The sequence below is a fragment of the Haemaphysalis longicornis genome, unplaced genomic scaffold (genome assembly GCF_048455015.1).
Source record: "Haemaphysalis longicornis isolate Haplotype H1 unplaced genomic scaffold, Haemaphysalis longicornis Haplotype H1 scaffold_7, whole genome shotgun sequence".
Lineage (NCBI taxonomy): Eukaryota > Metazoa > Arthropoda > Arachnida > Ixodida > Ixodidae > Haemaphysalis > Haemaphysalis longicornis.
In genome coordinates this window covers 131,472,731-131,490,299 of record NW_027526422.1, presented here as the reverse complement: position 1 = coordinate 131,490,299, position 17,569 = coordinate 131,472,731, and the positions used below count along the sequence as shown (strand labels likewise).

The 17,569-nt window shown below is 46.2% G+C and overlaps 2 protein-coding genes across 4 annotated transcripts in view; both read left to right on the top strand.

Annotated features, from left to right (window-relative positions):
• Positions 1–6,245, top strand: part of LOC144146993 (monocarboxylate transporter 11-like) — a 50,708-nt gene extending 44,463 nt beyond the window's left edge. For both annotated transcript variants that reach the window (XM_077678990.1, XM_077678991.1), the window contains exons 4-5: positions 1,047–2,060; positions 4,746–6,245. In XM_077678990.1, the coding sequence (XP_077535116.1) occupies positions 1,047–2,060; positions 4,746–4,924 (1,193 nt within the window). In that variant the 3' untranslated portion in view covers positions 4,925–6,245. The remainder of the gene's footprint in view (positions 1–1,046; positions 2,061–4,745) is intronic.
• Positions 6,246–8,317: 2,072 nt separating this feature from the next.
• Positions 8,318–17,569, top strand: part of LOC144146992 (monocarboxylate transporter 9-like) — a 48,354-nt gene continuing 39,102 nt past the window's right edge. Inside the window, exon 1 of one of the 2 annotated variants that reach the window (XM_077678988.1) lies at positions 8,318–8,572. The gene's annotated coding sequence lies outside the window, so the exon portion shown is untranslated. The remainder of the gene's footprint in view (positions 8,573–17,569) is intronic. The other variant, XM_077678987.1, reaches the window with a different exon arrangement.

The window sequence follows — 17,569 nt, the reverse complement described above, 5'->3', positions numbered from 1 at the left end:
TAGCATCTGAGCAAGTGACAATAGTCACAGACACACAACAATTATGCCGCAGTTATAAAAAGTGGATCAGCAGCACCGTCGAGCTGCATGTACTCACCTTGCATCACTAGCTGCTACAAGACACCCACTCCACCTGGACACCAGGACACGCGGCGGTACTTGGAAATCAAGCGGCTCACGTGCCAGCCCACGGGCAAATACACCGGGAAATCTCTCCCACCGCCTTTCCAGCTCTAGCACCTGAAGACACAGAGGTGATACATAGCGCATATCATGACCTCTTCCAGCACTACCGGGAAGAACGGCAGCACCACTCTGCCCCAAACAAGGCAGATCGACAATAATGTAAATGTAACACGTGGCGCCGCTTAAAGACTAACACGCATCAGCATAAAACTTCACTTCATGCGATACACCCGGAACTGGGCCAGCGTCACTTCCCGTACTGTAAAGACGAACCGACCACACTGCAGCACATCGTCCTGTACCATCACAACTATTCCAGACTAGCTGTATGATCATTACGGTCATCTACATTAGTCTGGAAGGCCCTGCTGTCTAACCCGACTCTGGATGTCCATGTTTGCCCAGAGCGGCACAGGCAGCTGAAGACCACTGCTTCTTGGATGGGAAAAGTCGACAAAGACGGCAATAACCGTTTCAAATAAATGCTTATTCAGGAAATTTAATGTAAGAGCAATATGAAAGCGCATTCTAGTAACCATGCAAAATGCCAGCGTTATTGTTCTTATCATAGTTTATTTGTACCCCCAAAGTGTAAACAAAATCATAGGGCAAGCTACATCACAATCTTCATAAAGACTTACTACAAAGGAGATCCAGGTCTCGCCAGTAGTCAGAGCATGCGTCACTTGCGCAGACATGCGGCTGCTCCCTTCTCTGCCTCTCGCCGATGAAACATTGAAAAAAACTTCTCGTTATGTAAAAGATAAGCATCCACTATATGTTTTGTTTTAAACTGGTCCTAAAATTTAGGATTCAGAGTTACACAAAAAAATTTAACAATAACATCTGATTTCTTGCAGGTTGCGGCATGGGGATGTTCGTCACCTCCGTCATCGTTTTTAACCTGAGACTCTTTGACAAGTACAAAGGCACGGCAGTTGGATGTACCTTCATCGCATGGGCCGCGGGGGGATTCTACGGCCCCGCATTATTCTCGTACCTGCGCGCCACCTACAGTTTCAACGGGGCCCTACTCTTGATGGGAGGCATCCTTCTGCACTCAGTGCCTCTCAGCATGCTTCTCAACAATGCAGCATTCGAAATTCCGGGGTGCCTCAGGGTTGTGAAGAAAAGGGTATCGGTGGCGGGAATGAGAAAATTGGTGGTTGCGGGAGACCATGAAAAACCGATTTCTCGAGAAGACCCATCGGAAGTCAGCCCAATATTTCAGGGCGAAGTTGTCAGTGGAGGATTGAAAATTTCAGACCGGATAGTAGATCCAGTTAAAGAGGTGCTGCCATCGTCCGATGGGGATCACATTCCCGTCGAAAGCCCCCTTCAAGGCTTAAAGAAACGAAACAACAAAAACGGAATCACTCATCAAGACCAAGGCCACAAAGCTTCAAAAGCTCCGACATCTGTCTTCAAAGCTCCAGCATTTTATGTTTGCATGCTTGCGACAATGGTAGGAGAGTACTCGCTTGTGTCATTCGGAACCACCATTGTTGACTTCGCCGTAGGCAAAGGAATACCGCTAAACGTGGCCATGAACCTTATCACGTGTGCATCCGTGGGTCACCTCTTTGGACGATTGGTGATCATGCCTTTATCTGACCTCGCACCTTGTAGCCGCTGGTTTCTATACAGCGGGTCCCACGTCCTGGAAGCCCTGTGCACTTTACTCATCCCCCGTGTAGGATCGGCTTGGGGCATCATTGCCCTGCGACTTGCCGAGGCTACATCACAGGGGTCTTCAGCAGCCATCCGTGCCATCCTCGTGGCCCAACTACTTGGCGTCGAAGCCGTGGCGTTCTGCACGGGCGTGTTCGGCGTTGTCATGGTACCCATCTGGCTCACGAGTCCACAGATAATGGGTGAGCATAATTTTCTGGGGAAGCGTCTTATTATGAAGAGGAGGTTTATAATGCGGGTCTTCCCTGCACTTTCGGGTGAGGGAGAAAAGTTGTATTACGGCAAGTCAACATTATAGTGAATGATCTGGGCAAAACGGCTGCAACTTTTGTATTATCAAAATTTTCCAAAAACCATTGTGTTGCTTTCGGCGGCTCAGACGATTTATAAATACTCGGAATTTTATGTACTTGTCATGAGTACTGCAGCCAGAAGTGGTAATGCTTACAGAATTCCCGTCTTCTTAAGTGCTCCATAAATGCTGGTTCACGTTACACCTGCTGAAATGTTCAACCGCCATTTTTATTGGCAACTAACTGTGCAAGTTCCCACGTCATTTTCATCAAGTGCCACTCAGAGTGCAGTACCAGACTGACAATGTTAGCATGCTTTTCTACGAGTCTCGTGAACAAGCACTGCCGACTGAAGTGCGTACCTTTTGGTATAGCTTAATACTGTCTGAGGTATGCCCTATCTGTAAGGCTCCGAAACTGTGTAAACCTAAATTGAGATCGGAACGTCGTGCCCTTCCCTTTTGGCTCCGCTCCTGCTTGTTTATCTCTTCTACACGCTAGCAGAAATCTCCACTGCACGATTATTTTGGTTGACGTTGGGAATTTACCAAGTAAAAATTGCCAGAAATGAGGCTCAGGCGGCCAGACTTATCCAAGTTGTAGGGTATGGTCAGTTTATCGTATGTCAGCCATGCGCCCTTAGAAGCACAACACACACACACACACACACACACACACACACACACACACACACACACACACACACACACACACACACACACACACACACACACACACACACACACACACACACACACACACACACACACACACACACACGCGCGCGCGCGCGCCCGCCCGCCCTCCCGCCCGCACGCACGCACGCACACACACACACACACACATACACACGTACGCATGCCCACACGCACGCACACACACACACGCGCATGCTCACACTCACAAGCACACACACATACACACGTACGCCCGCACGCCCGCAGGCACGCACAGAAATACAGACGTACGCACGCGCGCACGCACGCACACACACACACGACGCTGTGTGTGTGTGTGTTTGCGGGCATGTGTGCGTATGTGTGTGTGCGTGCGTGTGCGTGTCTGTGTGTGCGTGTGTATGTGGTGTGTGTGTGCTTGTGCGTGGTGTATGTGTGTGGTGTGTGCGTGTGTGTGGTGTGTGTGTTTGTGTAAGCGTGTGTGTATGTGTTGTGTGTGTGCGCGTGTGTGTGCGTGTGTGTGTGCGTGTGTGAGTCATGTGTGCGCGTGTGTGTGTGTGTGTGTGCGCGTGTGTGCGTGTGTACGTGTGTGGTACGTGTGTCTGGTGGTCGGCGGCATCTTAGCCTTCAACCCAGCGTCCCGGCTAATTGTGGTCGTAGCACCAAATCCTCCCCTGGCGAGCCTGGGCGGGCACAAGTGAGTTGTAATTGCCACAGCAACATCGCCGCCATCTTGAGCTTGGAGGCGTACTAATTGTCATGGCAACACCGCGAGGAGGCGCAAAATGGGGGGGGGGGGGGGGGTAATGCTTTACTCATGGCTTTACTCCTCCCGCAACTCTGCTGCTGGCCGCGCTCCCTTTGCGCCGCCCGCTAAGCCTCGCCGATACCGGCACGCACCCATGCAGGCATACGTAACGCTGCTCGGACAGTAAGACGGCAGCCTAAATTGCACTTCAACACTTTATTCATGTTACGAAAATACGACCGAGCACAAACGCAACGTGCCGTGATAAGCCCTGATGTGCGACACGGCATAGATTAAGGTGACATCGAACACGGTACATGTAGTAGTACAGCTCTTTGCATGACACCAGCGCTATCGTTAAGATTAAATTCACGCTTTACGAACTAGTGTCTCACCTTTTTCTAACACGAATGAAAATCACTTCTTGTTGCGCTACGTCCCTGTGCATGGGGCATATAACCGCTCATCTGTGGTCTTCCGAACGCTGACACAATATTTCTGCTATGCTACGACCAACGTGCTGCGACGCGCACGCGAGCCCCGCTGCTTCTCTAGCGCACCGCCGCCGCTGTCGCTCCGGGAGCTGCGGCGGCTGTTATCCCGTTGTCGCGCATGCGCGCCTGAAGTCGCGCCGTGAAGAGGCAGAGTGGGAAAAACAGTGAGGGGAGGAGGAGTGTTTTGCTTGCCCAGCGCCGCTGCATCTTGGAGCAGGTAAATCAAAGAGGAACTAGCAAAAAGTCACCTCGGACTGCTTATAGCGACCGCTTCATTTTCCGCACTTCAAAACACAGAACTTTGGTTCATAAGCAAGGTAGCTTAATCTTTACATGAACCACCTAAATAACCTATGCAGGTTTTCATTGTAGTATACCGAAAAGGGAACTCCAAGGCTATACCGTGAAACCATAGCGTAGCAATCGTCACGACCCAGCTATGCAGCTGCTTTTAAAGCTTAAGCTTACTTACAAAATGCTGCATCTTGTTAGAGGGGAAAGTTTCCCACCTATTTGGACTTGTAGTTGTTACCATACATTGCCTTGATAATATAGACGTCATTTTTCTCGGCTAATACCGCCATTTGTGGAGTCAGAGTAAAACATTAGGGACGAATTCAGTTGTTCTGACGACCAGCTTTTATGCAATCTGCAGGGTTCTTTCGTGACGGCATGGGCTCGTACGACGGATTCTACGGGATGCTGGGAGCAGTAAACACCGCTGCGGCCGTCGTAACCGGTGTGTTTTTTGCCTTCAACTGGAAACAACTCCAGCAGAAACGGCGATGTGACTACGTGGCGACAGAGCAGGACGTGAGCGCAAGTGCAGCCTGAACGACACGTGATAGCTTTGAAAGCACGACAGGCTACGGCGCTGAAACGGTGTCTGTGATTTGTTTGAAGGAAATAGCTATATATTGATAATACGGCAATGGAGGGTCGCTAGGAGACATGGCGGCCAAGTGTTCGGTGGTACCTTCCCGCGTACGTTGCCTTTGTAGGAATACAGATTATAAAACACGCGAAAGACGAAGCACTGCAGAATATCAACCACCAGTGACGCCTTCTATTGTACATAACTAGAAGCCTGCACTCAGAAATCAAAACAATTCAGTACACTAGGTAACAAATTAAAATTTTTTGAGAGGCTTTCTTTCTTCCTGAAGCAAATATGAGGCATGCAAAAGTTGTCTTATTTTTCAAGTTACCAAATGAGGACCAAGAATCGCAGTTGTTTTCGTGAGTAAGGTTCAAGAACAACATTAACGGAGAAAGTGGAAAGGAGGAAGGTTTTTCGGAGAAGAAGAAAAAAAGCCTAGAAAATGCAGAAAAAATATTGACAAGGAATAAAAAGGCGGTGAGGGCGTACAGGAGAGCAAAATGCCGGAACAGGTAAGAAGGAAAAGAAAGTCATTTGTTTTTCTATGATACGACAGCATGTATGCCCGCTGCAAAGCATTTGGGATGTGAAGTGCGATTATGCACACAGAGAGCCTTGTTATTGCAGTCGGTGTACGTAAAGCTGGAGCGGTAAAATTAGCATAGCGTTGCGGTGCAAGGAGCAGCCTCGTCATTTATTCTGCCAGGCTAGAACGCTTGCAATGAAAACTCGCTATCTCGGTAAAATAATGACCTAATGAGTATCCATAAATATACGGGAGAGTAAATTGGCGCAAAATAATAATTATCTGTCAGTTAATTTGCGACCAATCACCTACTGCAATAAATATCTGCCAGCAAATATTTTTTTTTTTCACGAAGGGGCTGCAAGTTCGTGGAAAAGCAGCAGTACAGAATGGGCGAGGCCTTCAAAGCACGGCGCGCTTTAATGACCTCGCTGCGCAACAGAAAGCAGAGAAGAAGTATGTGAGGGCCTCACCGTTTTACTGATATCTCTGTGCGCTGAGTCGATCACCACGCAAAAGACCCCATCAGACGCATTATAGTGCTGTTGGAGGGTTCATCAAAAGCTTCGGCCCATACGGAGATCCGCAATAACTAGCCCAGTATATTGGCCCCGACAGTATAAGGCGCCATCCGAAGAGGGAGGCGTATTGACATTAGCTTCATTAGCTTCAAAGACCAAGGGGAAAAGTGTTCGACAGGGTTGCTTCCAGCGGCCGTTTAACTACGTTTGGGACTTGGTTCTTCAGTACATGACTGCTGGTTTCAGCTAGTGACTTGTTACACGTGTGCTGGACTGAAATTTTGAACTCTGAAATGGAATTTCGAATGTTTAACTATTGGCACAACCAAAAGGATAGGGGCGGCAAAGCAGTAGGAAGAGGAAACATGGTGAAGCGGCAGGAAACCCAGCCATGCCCCTCACAATCTTGCCCGTTCATTTCTACTCCCGGAGCATTGCTGGGATAGCGCTTGGTTAGTGTGGTTAGATTTAGTTGCATAGTCTCCATGACATATTACAAAGTTTTTTCGTAGGTGACCTCGTGACTTCAATAGTTCATTACCTTGCGCAAAAGGAAATATTTCTGTAGTGAAGGATTTTTAAAGGTGGGCCGCAGTGAATGGCTGAATAATTGTTTCTTATCTTGATGAAACAAACTTTCTGTTGGCGGCCGTTTGGGATTTTCATACATAATAAACGAGTATTTTCACATGCTTGGACATCTCTGTCTTCTGTTCTCAGCAAAGCGGAGGATCGATTCTACCCGGAGGCATGGCAGGGTAAGGAACAAGCGTCTAAAATTGAGCTGCATTAGTACAAGGTACCTGGACAGAAACTATTACTAGTGCTGGAAGTATTTCGTTCGATCTTGTCGAAATATTTGTCGCATGCACACATTTTTTATTCCGGCTACCTTAGTGTGTGTCTCCATTTGTTCCAAAGTGAGCGACTTGTTCGCAGTCCAGTACCCTACGTTTTAAAGATGGTACTACACCGAATGTTTCCGTGTCTCACTAATGCCGTATGTCGTACCGAAAACGTACTGCAGAAAAATCAACCTTCTCTGACGACGATCATGATTGTGGGTGAACGGAAGAAAGAAAACGCTTCCCGTGGGTGAAATGAAACGCCCCTCCAAATATAAAGCCGGCGTCTATCCGATTACGAACACGGTCGACTTTTTTTCAAGATATCAGATATCTGCAGTTTCGTTAACGACATCGAAGTTAAGTATCATTGTGAGGTGGAACTATGATACCAGTCTATGAATGGTTCGCCATGGGTAAACAAGACCCCGATGTGCACCAAGATTCGACAAAATGAGTTGTTTAAAAAAAACTGCGTTAATAGAAACAATGTTACGAGGGTGACAATTTTACAGCGACCGAGTGATTATCCTACTTCTTCCCGCTACAAGCTACCACTTTATGCTACCGTATTGCTGTATCTGAAACAGCAGTACGAGTACGCCTGTTTGCGTGTTTCTCTTCACCAGTTGTGATCCCACACAAACGCAAATGCTGTGTGCTAAGAAAACTGTGCCATAATCTTTTAAAGCGCCAGCCCAGTTAGACTGCAAACGAATGGACGGACCCACCCTGACTCCAATTACACCGAAAAAAAAGAGCGCATTACCCACCATGAAAGCTGTGAAAGACAGAAAAACGGTTCAACAAATGGTTCAAAAAACGGTTCAAACTGAGCCCTGCCCCTGGATTCATCCTAACAAAAATGGCCACTGACCCGATGCATAAAATAATCATAACAGACCTGGCTAACGCCGTTTTTTTGCATTCAGAGGTTGCACTACATTTCGTGCAGAAATTAAAAAAAAGTTCGTGCCGGCCAGACCGAAGCGGAATGTAAGCGTCGCAGTAAAAAGCTTTGGCATACACCAGGGAGGTCTCTCGAAAAGGGTACTTTCTGGCAGAAACACACCATCATATTGAAGCTGTTAAAGCGTAGGAGCTGCCAATAGTCGCCTATGATGCATAACTATTTCCTATAGAGTACTTGCACAAACGTTTAGCAGGAGCCTCAAAAAGCAACGTAGTCACAATGATGTGCGCACCTTTCATATATCCACATAACACCGCTTTAAAGGGAATCAATCGTTATTTTTAACAATGGTCTGCTGTCAAACGCCGGAGACGCACTTTATCACGAGCTTTAGAACGCAGCCTCCTATCGCTCACAGCTGCTTGAGGTCTGTCGGGAGCTCTGTTTGGAAAGCGGAATGGGGTCGAGCACTTCACCCCGAACGCAGTGCAGCGGGAAGGTGTAACAAGTAAATGGCGTTCACATCACGAGGAAAGACTGTACGCGAACAACAGCGTGGCGTGCGCGATAAGACGCTTTATACGGGCGGCACGAGATAAGAAACCATCGTAACAGACGCTGGCAAACCAGCAAGACGCGTCCGCCCCTTTAGTGCGCGATTGAGTACGCGGGCCGCTACAACTGTTTGGAAGACTTCTTAATGCGGAGAAACAACTTCAGGATAGTTGGGCCTTTCGGATAAGCACGTGCGCGCGTTGGCACCAACGAACAACTGTTACGCACGACCAACCGCCCAGGTAAGCGATCTTGCATCAAAATAGCGCAATCAGGCGAAGAGCCCTGTTATGAATGTTGCGTGAGGGGCACTTGGATGTAGAAATTCATCTTCGCAGCATAAAACAGAAACGACAAAGGGAGATTAAAACAAAGAGAACTCGCTTAGCCGTCGTTCTTTTCCTGCACGTTGTGCAGTCTGTTTTGCGCGGTGAATATGAACGTTTTCTAACTCAGCCGTTTTTTTAACGTTGATACAGGATGTTGACGTAATATGGTGTGTCAGCTGTGCTACTGAAAAACTACGAGGGCAGGATAATGGTTCCTGCCAAAGAATGAACCAGTTTCTAAATATGCTGAAGCAAATACAACGAAAAGGAAGTACATTCTCCTACAATATTCGGAGAAAAGGCTTCGCGGAAGTCAAATATTTCGTAGCTCTCTTCTTTAGCTGAACATCGTTTTAAAATACGTAGACATTTCTGTTTACGGATTCTTCAGGGAATTTCACTGCTGAGCCTTTGGTACACGAACATTTTGCTATCCAGACGTGAACGCGCACTGCCGTTGGGGTCCACCATCTTTTGGTGCAAAGTCACTTAGAACCGTAGGTCAGCCGGGTCACTCCCAAGTGCACTCACACCCTCCCCTCTCAGCGCTCACGAATAAGTGGCGAGTGAGTCTCGCCATCGTTTTATACTGGCGAGTTTGAGTGAGTGCACGCCCCACTCGGAGTGAGGCTCCGTTGACCACTCGCGAGTGCGAGCGCCACTCACCACGCGCCAGTGCACTAGCGAGTGGTGAGCCCCAGTCGCCACTCGCGTGATTTTCGGGGAATACCACGGTGAGCGCCGCTTTTGCGCTTGTACTCGCTCTTGGCTATTTGTCGCAGGAGCCGCTCGCTGTGATGGTTGTTAATAACGCGATTTCTTTTAGCTTCGGAAATATGTCGTCGTTGCACTCCTCCTGTGGTGCACCGTAGAATTCACTCTCTGGTGGCGTGTTGATTTAGGAATATGATTTGGATGGACCTCTGGCGCCGAAATGCGCTGATTCTGTTCCGTTTCATGACAAAGGGAAGGCCTGCAGCGCGCACTCGCTTGTAAGGGGTGACGACGAGTGGTGAGCGCCGACGCGAGTGAGTGCTAGTGGTGATGGCGAGGGGTAAAAGTGAGGGCGAGGGAGTGGGAGTGGTGAGGACGAGTGCTTAGTGCAGGTGAGGAGTAGTGGCTAAGAACACTGGTGAATGTAAGCGCGAGTGAGTGCGAGTAGTGAGGGCGAGCGGTGAGCATGAGCGCGAGTGAGTGCGAGCGGTGACGGCGAGCAGTAAGCGTGAGCGCAAGTGACTGCGAGTGGTCACGGTGAGTGGTGAGCGTGAGCGCAAGTGAGTGCGAGTGGTGAGGGTGACTGGTGAGCGTAAGCGTGACTGCGTGAGGAAAATTTTATTTTTCCGTGTGAGTGTGAGTGAGTGGAGTACATTTTTGACGAGGTAGGCTTAGAACTTGCGTCACCTTCTAATCATCGGCGGTGCTCGATACGTGTTTGTATATCCTAAGTGGATACTTTAGTATCCGTGGAGGTCCCCATGTAATCAGCAAAAAACGAATAAATAAAGTGGATCAAAGAATAAATTGTGACCTTCAAGGCTACTGCCATCAATCGTTCATTCTGAATTGTTTATGTTTTTGTGCCAGAGCGTGGTGGCGTCTCACATCTTACCCTGGCCTTCAATAGGACCGCCCGTTTGTGGCTTGTGTACTTGTTCCGCAGGGAACAATCTTATCAGATAAGAAAACACGGGAACCTGTTTATCAGTAGCCTAGATTTTTGTTTGATGGCTAGTTTTCGCAGAATGACTGATGCTTCGCAAAGGTCTTCACTCATAGACAACTTCACGAAGAGAAAACAACTTTGGTTTGGGTCCACCTACACTCCTCAATGCGCACCACTTTGTTTACTGTGTCGTCGTCGATGTTTACGCTTTTCTTCTAGTTTCTCGTGGATCGATATTTCGCGTCGGAAAATTCGATTACTAAAGAACCTTTCCGTAATCTAGCTGGGTGCATACACCTGAATCCATCTGAAGTCCTAGTAATAACAAGTCGCGTCAGCTGCAAACTTCAAGGTCTCCCAGAATTCGAATTTTTCCGGAATATTCGATAGCGGGGAGATGGTTACCATAACCCACGCTGCGAGCTTGTCACCTGTATTCCTGCAGCAGCTGATAAAGCAACCAGCTTTTCATGGGTCGCCCTTTGAGGATCCAAAAAAATGGCTGGAAAACTCGCACCGGTTGCACGTCTTCAACCGGGGTGACGGCGAGAAAATCCTATGGCGCTCGTTGTTTTATCTGGCCATGTCAGTCTGGATTTGCTTTACGAATACTGAAATTTCTCTAACGTCTTGGAGACTATTTATTACACGGTTCCTAAGGACCTACACTTTGCTTGTTTGAAAAGAGTGCGCCCACGTTTTATTCAAAACGTTCACGGAGCACGTGAACGACGATGTTATCATTTTTGGTTAGGGGATGACCAGATCACTTCGCCGTGCTGATCTTGATATTAGCCAAGAAAAGGAACTGCACTTTTTGTTGGTCGCAGAAAATCAAAAACTCTTTGCAGGCCTCGTTAGCAATGCCCAAAGGCGTGCGTGGAATTCCCAATGGCAACAGGCAGCTTGCGAATCTGTGACTATGGTGATAATGCCTTAAGATGTAGTGGCTGGGAGGGATATTCCGATTTATTCTGCAGTTATGTTAAAAGCAGTGCAGTAACACACGGGTACACAAACAAGCGGTGCAAATGGAAGAGTAAAGAGTAACAAAACATAAAACGATAAAGGAAGAAACTACAGGGGAGAAATACCGTTCAGTGCAAAAGAAAAGCCCTATTTAACCAAAGAATTGTACCTCTGGCATCATGTAGCAAATAAAGAGAGAAATGGCGTCCCATCAATTACATCAAACTCTGAAGTGACATCACATGCGGGAATGATGACTAGAGAACAATACAGTAAAGGGGAAATGAAGCTTAGTGCAATACAGGAGCCCAGTGTAACTTATGCACAGAACTTTCACAGTGTGTGGCGAATGGGGAAAGCAATTACATCACATAAATTACACAAAACACTCGAGTGACAACGCACGCGCAATAATGAATGCCGAAAGATTGACTGCGTGCAGGTTGATACCAGCAAGAACAGTTCAGCAGAAACTGAAGGACAAAAATTTCCGACAAATCAATGTTCCTCCTGAAATCTTCCTATACGCCCCTCAAGACTGTTTCCGTTCGGTAAGGTATCAACTAAGCATTATTGGTCCCACAAACATTCAGTCATTATCATTGCCAAAGTGGCCATCGTACAGAACTGAGAATGGCTACCACCATAGGGATCAGAAAGCGTTGCAAACAGCATTTAACGAGTGCGTCAGTGCTTTGACACCCTGCAAGACTGCAATAAAACTGACAGGATAGTGTCCAACTGTAACAAAAATGTTCCTGGCGTCGGCAGTAGCAACCTCATGGTAGTCACTGTGTCAAGCGACCATAAAGGAAAAGATCACCAACCCAAAAATTGTCGCTACGGAATAAGCATGCACTAATTGTCCGCGCACCGAAATCCTCGACCATGAAGTTATCCACGCAAAGAACTGCCCTCAGCACAAATGATACTCAAGAAATATCCTCCACCAAATTTTATTGCGCCGAACGTCAACTGGCGTGAATAGCAGGAGAAAAGGAGTGATTAATCTGCCAAGCCTAAAATGGGCAAGACATTGCCCATTTCAGAACGCTTTTGTAATACTTTGATAGGCACACTGAAAATTCTTTGCGTGGTTGACCGCAGAACGTTTGATCGGCAACCAAGGGCATCACTTGGGAGATGCGTACAATCTATGCTGTAGGAAGAATCGCAAACGAAATGACCGAATTTGATGTCCAAGCTATGCACCGAAGGCGACGAGGCTGTGCATGACTTAAAACGCCACGATATTAGCATGAAATTACAGGTGGATGCTGAGCCCGAAGCAACAGAAGTAAATCTCGACGAAAAAGTATTCCACTTGATGACGGCTGCTAACGAAATAGCACGTGTTCGGCATTTCCAAAGGTTTCGCTGCACACCGTCGATGTGGCATGTGTGATGTCACGTCGCGCGGTTGACAACGGTTAATTAAACATTTTCGTACGTTGCGCTTCGAACCTAAAGTGGTCTATTGAATACGAAATCACAATTAATATGGCAAACAACGCGTAGAATTATTGTTAGAAAAGGTTTTTGCAATACAAATGTAATGGAAGGGTTAGCCACGCAGTGGTTTTACCCAGCTCGACACGGCCAGAACCCACAATTCTAACTCGAAGGCAGAGTGGATGAACAGTGAGTTGCTTTACGGGCTGCACAACCGAATAGCGCACGAATGGACGTCGCACCTGTCAAGTGGGGGCGCAGTGCAGCGAATCGTTTGGAAACACGCTGGCCGGTTTAAAAGAATGATGGGGAATCATTCTGATTGACGACGTGGATTATCATATAGAAGTGTGATTCTGGTTGTGTGACAGATCTGTGTTAAATACCTGACTTCACTTTAACCCTTCCCTCCTTTTTCTTGCTAAGCCATCGTAGCTTTTACATCTCTTACACACATTTACATCTTTGCCGCAGCTCCATCCCCCTAACAACAGACAACAGCGTCAGGGCTTTGCTAAATGACGTTGCTACTAGCGCAGTAAAAGCTGCACATCCAAGCGGTGTCCGGAAAATTCAAGCAGACAACGGAAGGTAAAATAGGTTAATGGCCCGGATGAACCGGCCGGCTCCGATTGTAGCCCCATGCGCTGCATGCAACTGTGCCAATAGGGCTTGGAAAATATTTTACAAATAATGGATATGATAATGCATGCCGCATGCACGGTATATATTTACTTTAAATCCTGGCGATGCGCTGCTTCACATCCGCTGTGAGGGAAGTAGCCAACACGCACTGCCTCACCCAAATAGCCATACACGCCTTTGCTGTCGCTGTACCGTTACCGCAACTGGTGATGCACGAAGAAGCGCATTCAAATGGTCCCTAAACAGCGGTGTGCTTATCTGCATTTGGCTTCTAAAGAGGTCAAAAGGACAAAATACATTTCATTCATTAAAACCACTGCTTTGTCCCGGTAACGGTGGTATTAATTTTATCGCGAACTTGAAACAAATATTGAATATAATAAAGAAAACGCCTGAAGCAATGTCTACTCGCTTACTACATCCCGGCAACTTTTCTACGACGTCACAGAATCACGTTTGTGCGATTGGCACCCATGCACCGAAACCATCGTTACGGCACACAGCTGAAAAATTGTAATGAGGCCTCTAGTAACGCTTGAAGGGATCACTTGAATGCTAACGTCCCTTTAACACACTGAAAAAAATGTTTTGGTGGTTACCCGTTTGATGTCACTCCTGCCCATATCACGTCCCTATAGCGCGATATTGGAACGTTTCTCAATACCTGCGATGTTTTTTTTTGTTAGAAAGCGTCTTTAGTGGCGGGAGTGCAGCTAAGGGATTTACAAAATACAAGTTTTTTGGAACTGAACAAAGTTGCATTTCATCTTCATGCCCCCTGTAAGGATCGCCGTGGTTGAACAAAGTTGAATTTTGCCGTCCTTTTTTGTTTAAGGACCGACGAGATTGAACAAAGGTTCATTTTGTCTGCATTCCCCCTTTAAGGATCGACGAGATTGAACAACGTTGCATTTTCTCTTCACTCCCTGTTTTTAAGGATCAAGAAGGGGGATTCCAGTGCGTATCCCTTAAAGCCGCGATCAGGCTTCAAAATGATAGCATGAATTGGGAATGTAGTGTATCAGGAGGAATTTGTGCAGATGTATAAATTGAATGTCGCATGAGCTCGCACGAACTCGTACGTGGCACAATACAAATAAGAAAAAACCGCGAATCTTCTTTCGCTATTCATCACGACGTGTGAACACTGGAATCACATTCCTGATTTAGAGTTCCCGGTTTTACTACCACTGTAGAAATGCGTAAGAAATTTACTCGACAGCGAATATGAGTCTGTACTCTGAAATATATTGTTGGTATATTTCAGTGAAAATTGGCACAACCCAATAATGGCAGCAGAGGACACGAAAAGAGAACATATTGAGCTTAAGGCTAATGGACGTTAGCTATAAAATGGTGTTTTTTTTCTAGATATTTAACCCGAATTGTATCCTTGTGAAGACATGCAGCACGAGCTTGTGATGCAACTCACCCCTGTTGCGTCAATGTTACATCACAATAATCATGCAACGAGATGAACATCGTAAATAAAGATGAAACATGCTGCAGAAACTGAGAGAATTGTCTACAAATGCGTAGCATTCTTATGCCGCCTGTCTTGAGTGTGAGTTTTCCAGCCATTTTTTTTTAATTTTTTCTGAATCCTGTCCGACCAATTAGCTCCAATTACGCTATTATAACGGTTACAGGTGAAACTTTCGCGATATCTTTATTATTGGGGAAATGCCATGCTTTATAGGTTTTGCCATTTCCCGCTATATTTTAAATATTTTCTTATTTTTTATTTTTACAAAATTTCGCCTGACCAATTATCGCAATTTACGTTACTATAAGGACTGTATTTAGTACTTTCGCGAAATCTGCATTATTCTGGAAATGCAGCGCGTTGCACAGTTCACCATTTTCCGTTATTATTTTATATTGTTCTTTTTTTATTTTCCAAATTTCGTTCGACCAATTTTCTCCATTTACGCTAATATAACGATTACAGGTGGAACTTTAGCGAAATGTGCAATATTGTGGAAGTGCCATGCGGTATACGTTCTGACGTTTTCCCTAATTTAGATTTTTTTTGTTATTTATTAGTTTTTGAAAATTTCGTTCGAATAATTTTTTCAATTTACGTTATTCTAACGATTACATTTACAACTTTCGCGAAATCTGCGTTATTATGGAAAAAGAGGGCGTTACACGATTCGCCCTTTCCCCTAAGAATTTTGTATTTGTCTTACTTCATTAGTTTTTCAAAATTTCGCGAAATCTGCATTTTTCTAGAAACGCAGGGCGTTACACGCTCCTGGCTGTGGGGGTACTCGGCACAGAATGCTACGCATTAAAAGCTATATTTACACGCGGTATCCTTGAAAACTCAGGATATGTGACGACCATCCGGCCCGGTAGTCCGCTCTTTACCCCCTCCCCCTCTCGATTCTCGCGAAAGCGCCATCCACCTTTTTATCGTCTTGCCCCTTTCTGTTTCACGTCGCAAATATTTATGGTAGTTAAGCACTCAAGTAAAGGGTCTTTTTTTTTTTTTTGCTTGGCTTTTTATTGAGTTCGAATTGCCGCTCTTTTGTTGTTCTTATCAGATAATGTTTTGCGGCCGTAGTATTGCTGTCTGGACGGTAACTTGACAGCGCGTGAACCCATGTTTATACGTCTTGCCCCATATATGTATTAACACGATATCTGCTTGAGCCCAATATTGTCTCGCACAATGACCAAGACATCAACAATCGGGCAAGTTGAGTGGCAATCGGGCGAGTTGAGTGCTAAGTGGTTCACCGATCCAGCTAGCAAATATTTTCTCCCACCACTTCCAGAAGTAGTCTGTGAGTGTTCCGTATCTCCATCGACGGCCGATATCAGTCCCTTTGACGTACGGGACCGCAACCGCTATCTTATCAGACAGGGCAGTCACTCTTTATTCAGCCAGCAGCTGGGAGAAAATTCGTACAGCGCGCTCTGCTGGCTCACCGCAGTGTACGTCAACGGTCTCAGGTTGACAACTCCGCCGCCTGAGTATCATTTGAAGGCGGACGTTGACCGATTTAGTAGGGCATACGACCAATGCTCCCACGTTCAAGCAGCTTCGTCAATACTTTACATCATTTAGAGCTTCTCTGCGCTGATGTCTCACGAATACGAAGAATGCTACACATGGTTTGCACGTGCGGCGATATTTTCTTGAATGTAAACGTGTTGTCCCTAAAAATAGTGACCGCTAGTCCCTCACGATTGACCGACGCCTTCGAGCTAGCAGGAATTACCCACTCCATAGGTTGGAATTTAGCTTGAGATGAATGGCACTCGTGGTGGCCGAATTTAACAGCGCGCTTTATATCGTCAAAGTGGCTGTTTTATTCCATTTGATCCCCAGCGTTGCCCAGGAGCTAAAAACAGAAAAAAGAAACTTTGTTTCTGTCGTGTTTTGTGGGTTTTTTGACGTTTAACGTTATGCACTCACAGTATTAAGTACCCTGATCTTCAAAAACTGAAAAATAGAGGGCGGCACATATCTTGCGGGCTAAAAATCCAGGCTTTATTTATCCATGCGGCTCAATGGGCTAGTGACAGGCAAGCGAAATTGAGCTATTTCCTTGTTATTACAAATGGTAGCAATACCAACTTTACGTTACCAACTTACGTTACCAATACCAACTTTACAGGCAAGCGAAATGGAGCAATTTCCTTGTTATTACAAATGGTAGCAATACCAACTTTACGTTTATGGTCTCCACTTGAACCATAAAACTTGTTGATCAAGGTAGCATTCTTGTTCAAAGTGATATATGGAGCAGCAAATGCGCGCTCTTGCTCAGGAGCAACACCTCATTGTGTTCGTCCTAATGAACCTAAGTTTTTTTTTCTCACTTCGTATTTGTGATGTCAGAAGACCTTTTAGATCTTAAAAAATGTTTTGGCAATTTTAAGCGAAAATTAAAGGTTTGGGCATCACAGGTTTTAGGTGAAAACTCGTGGTGCTGTAATTTGCGAGAAAACTGACGTTGTTGTTGCTGGCGGGCACAGAAATGGGGACCACTGTAAACGGTAAATAAAAACACGTTCCAGTACGTTTGGGAATTCCACCCGCTGCGATAAGGCTAGAGCCGAGTACGCCACATTGCTGTTCGGTGTCTTGCTAGTGGCTGCATAAACGTTCGGGCTACTGACTTTTGTTGCTCCTTCGTTATCTGGCTTACTCCAATTTGTATTGCACA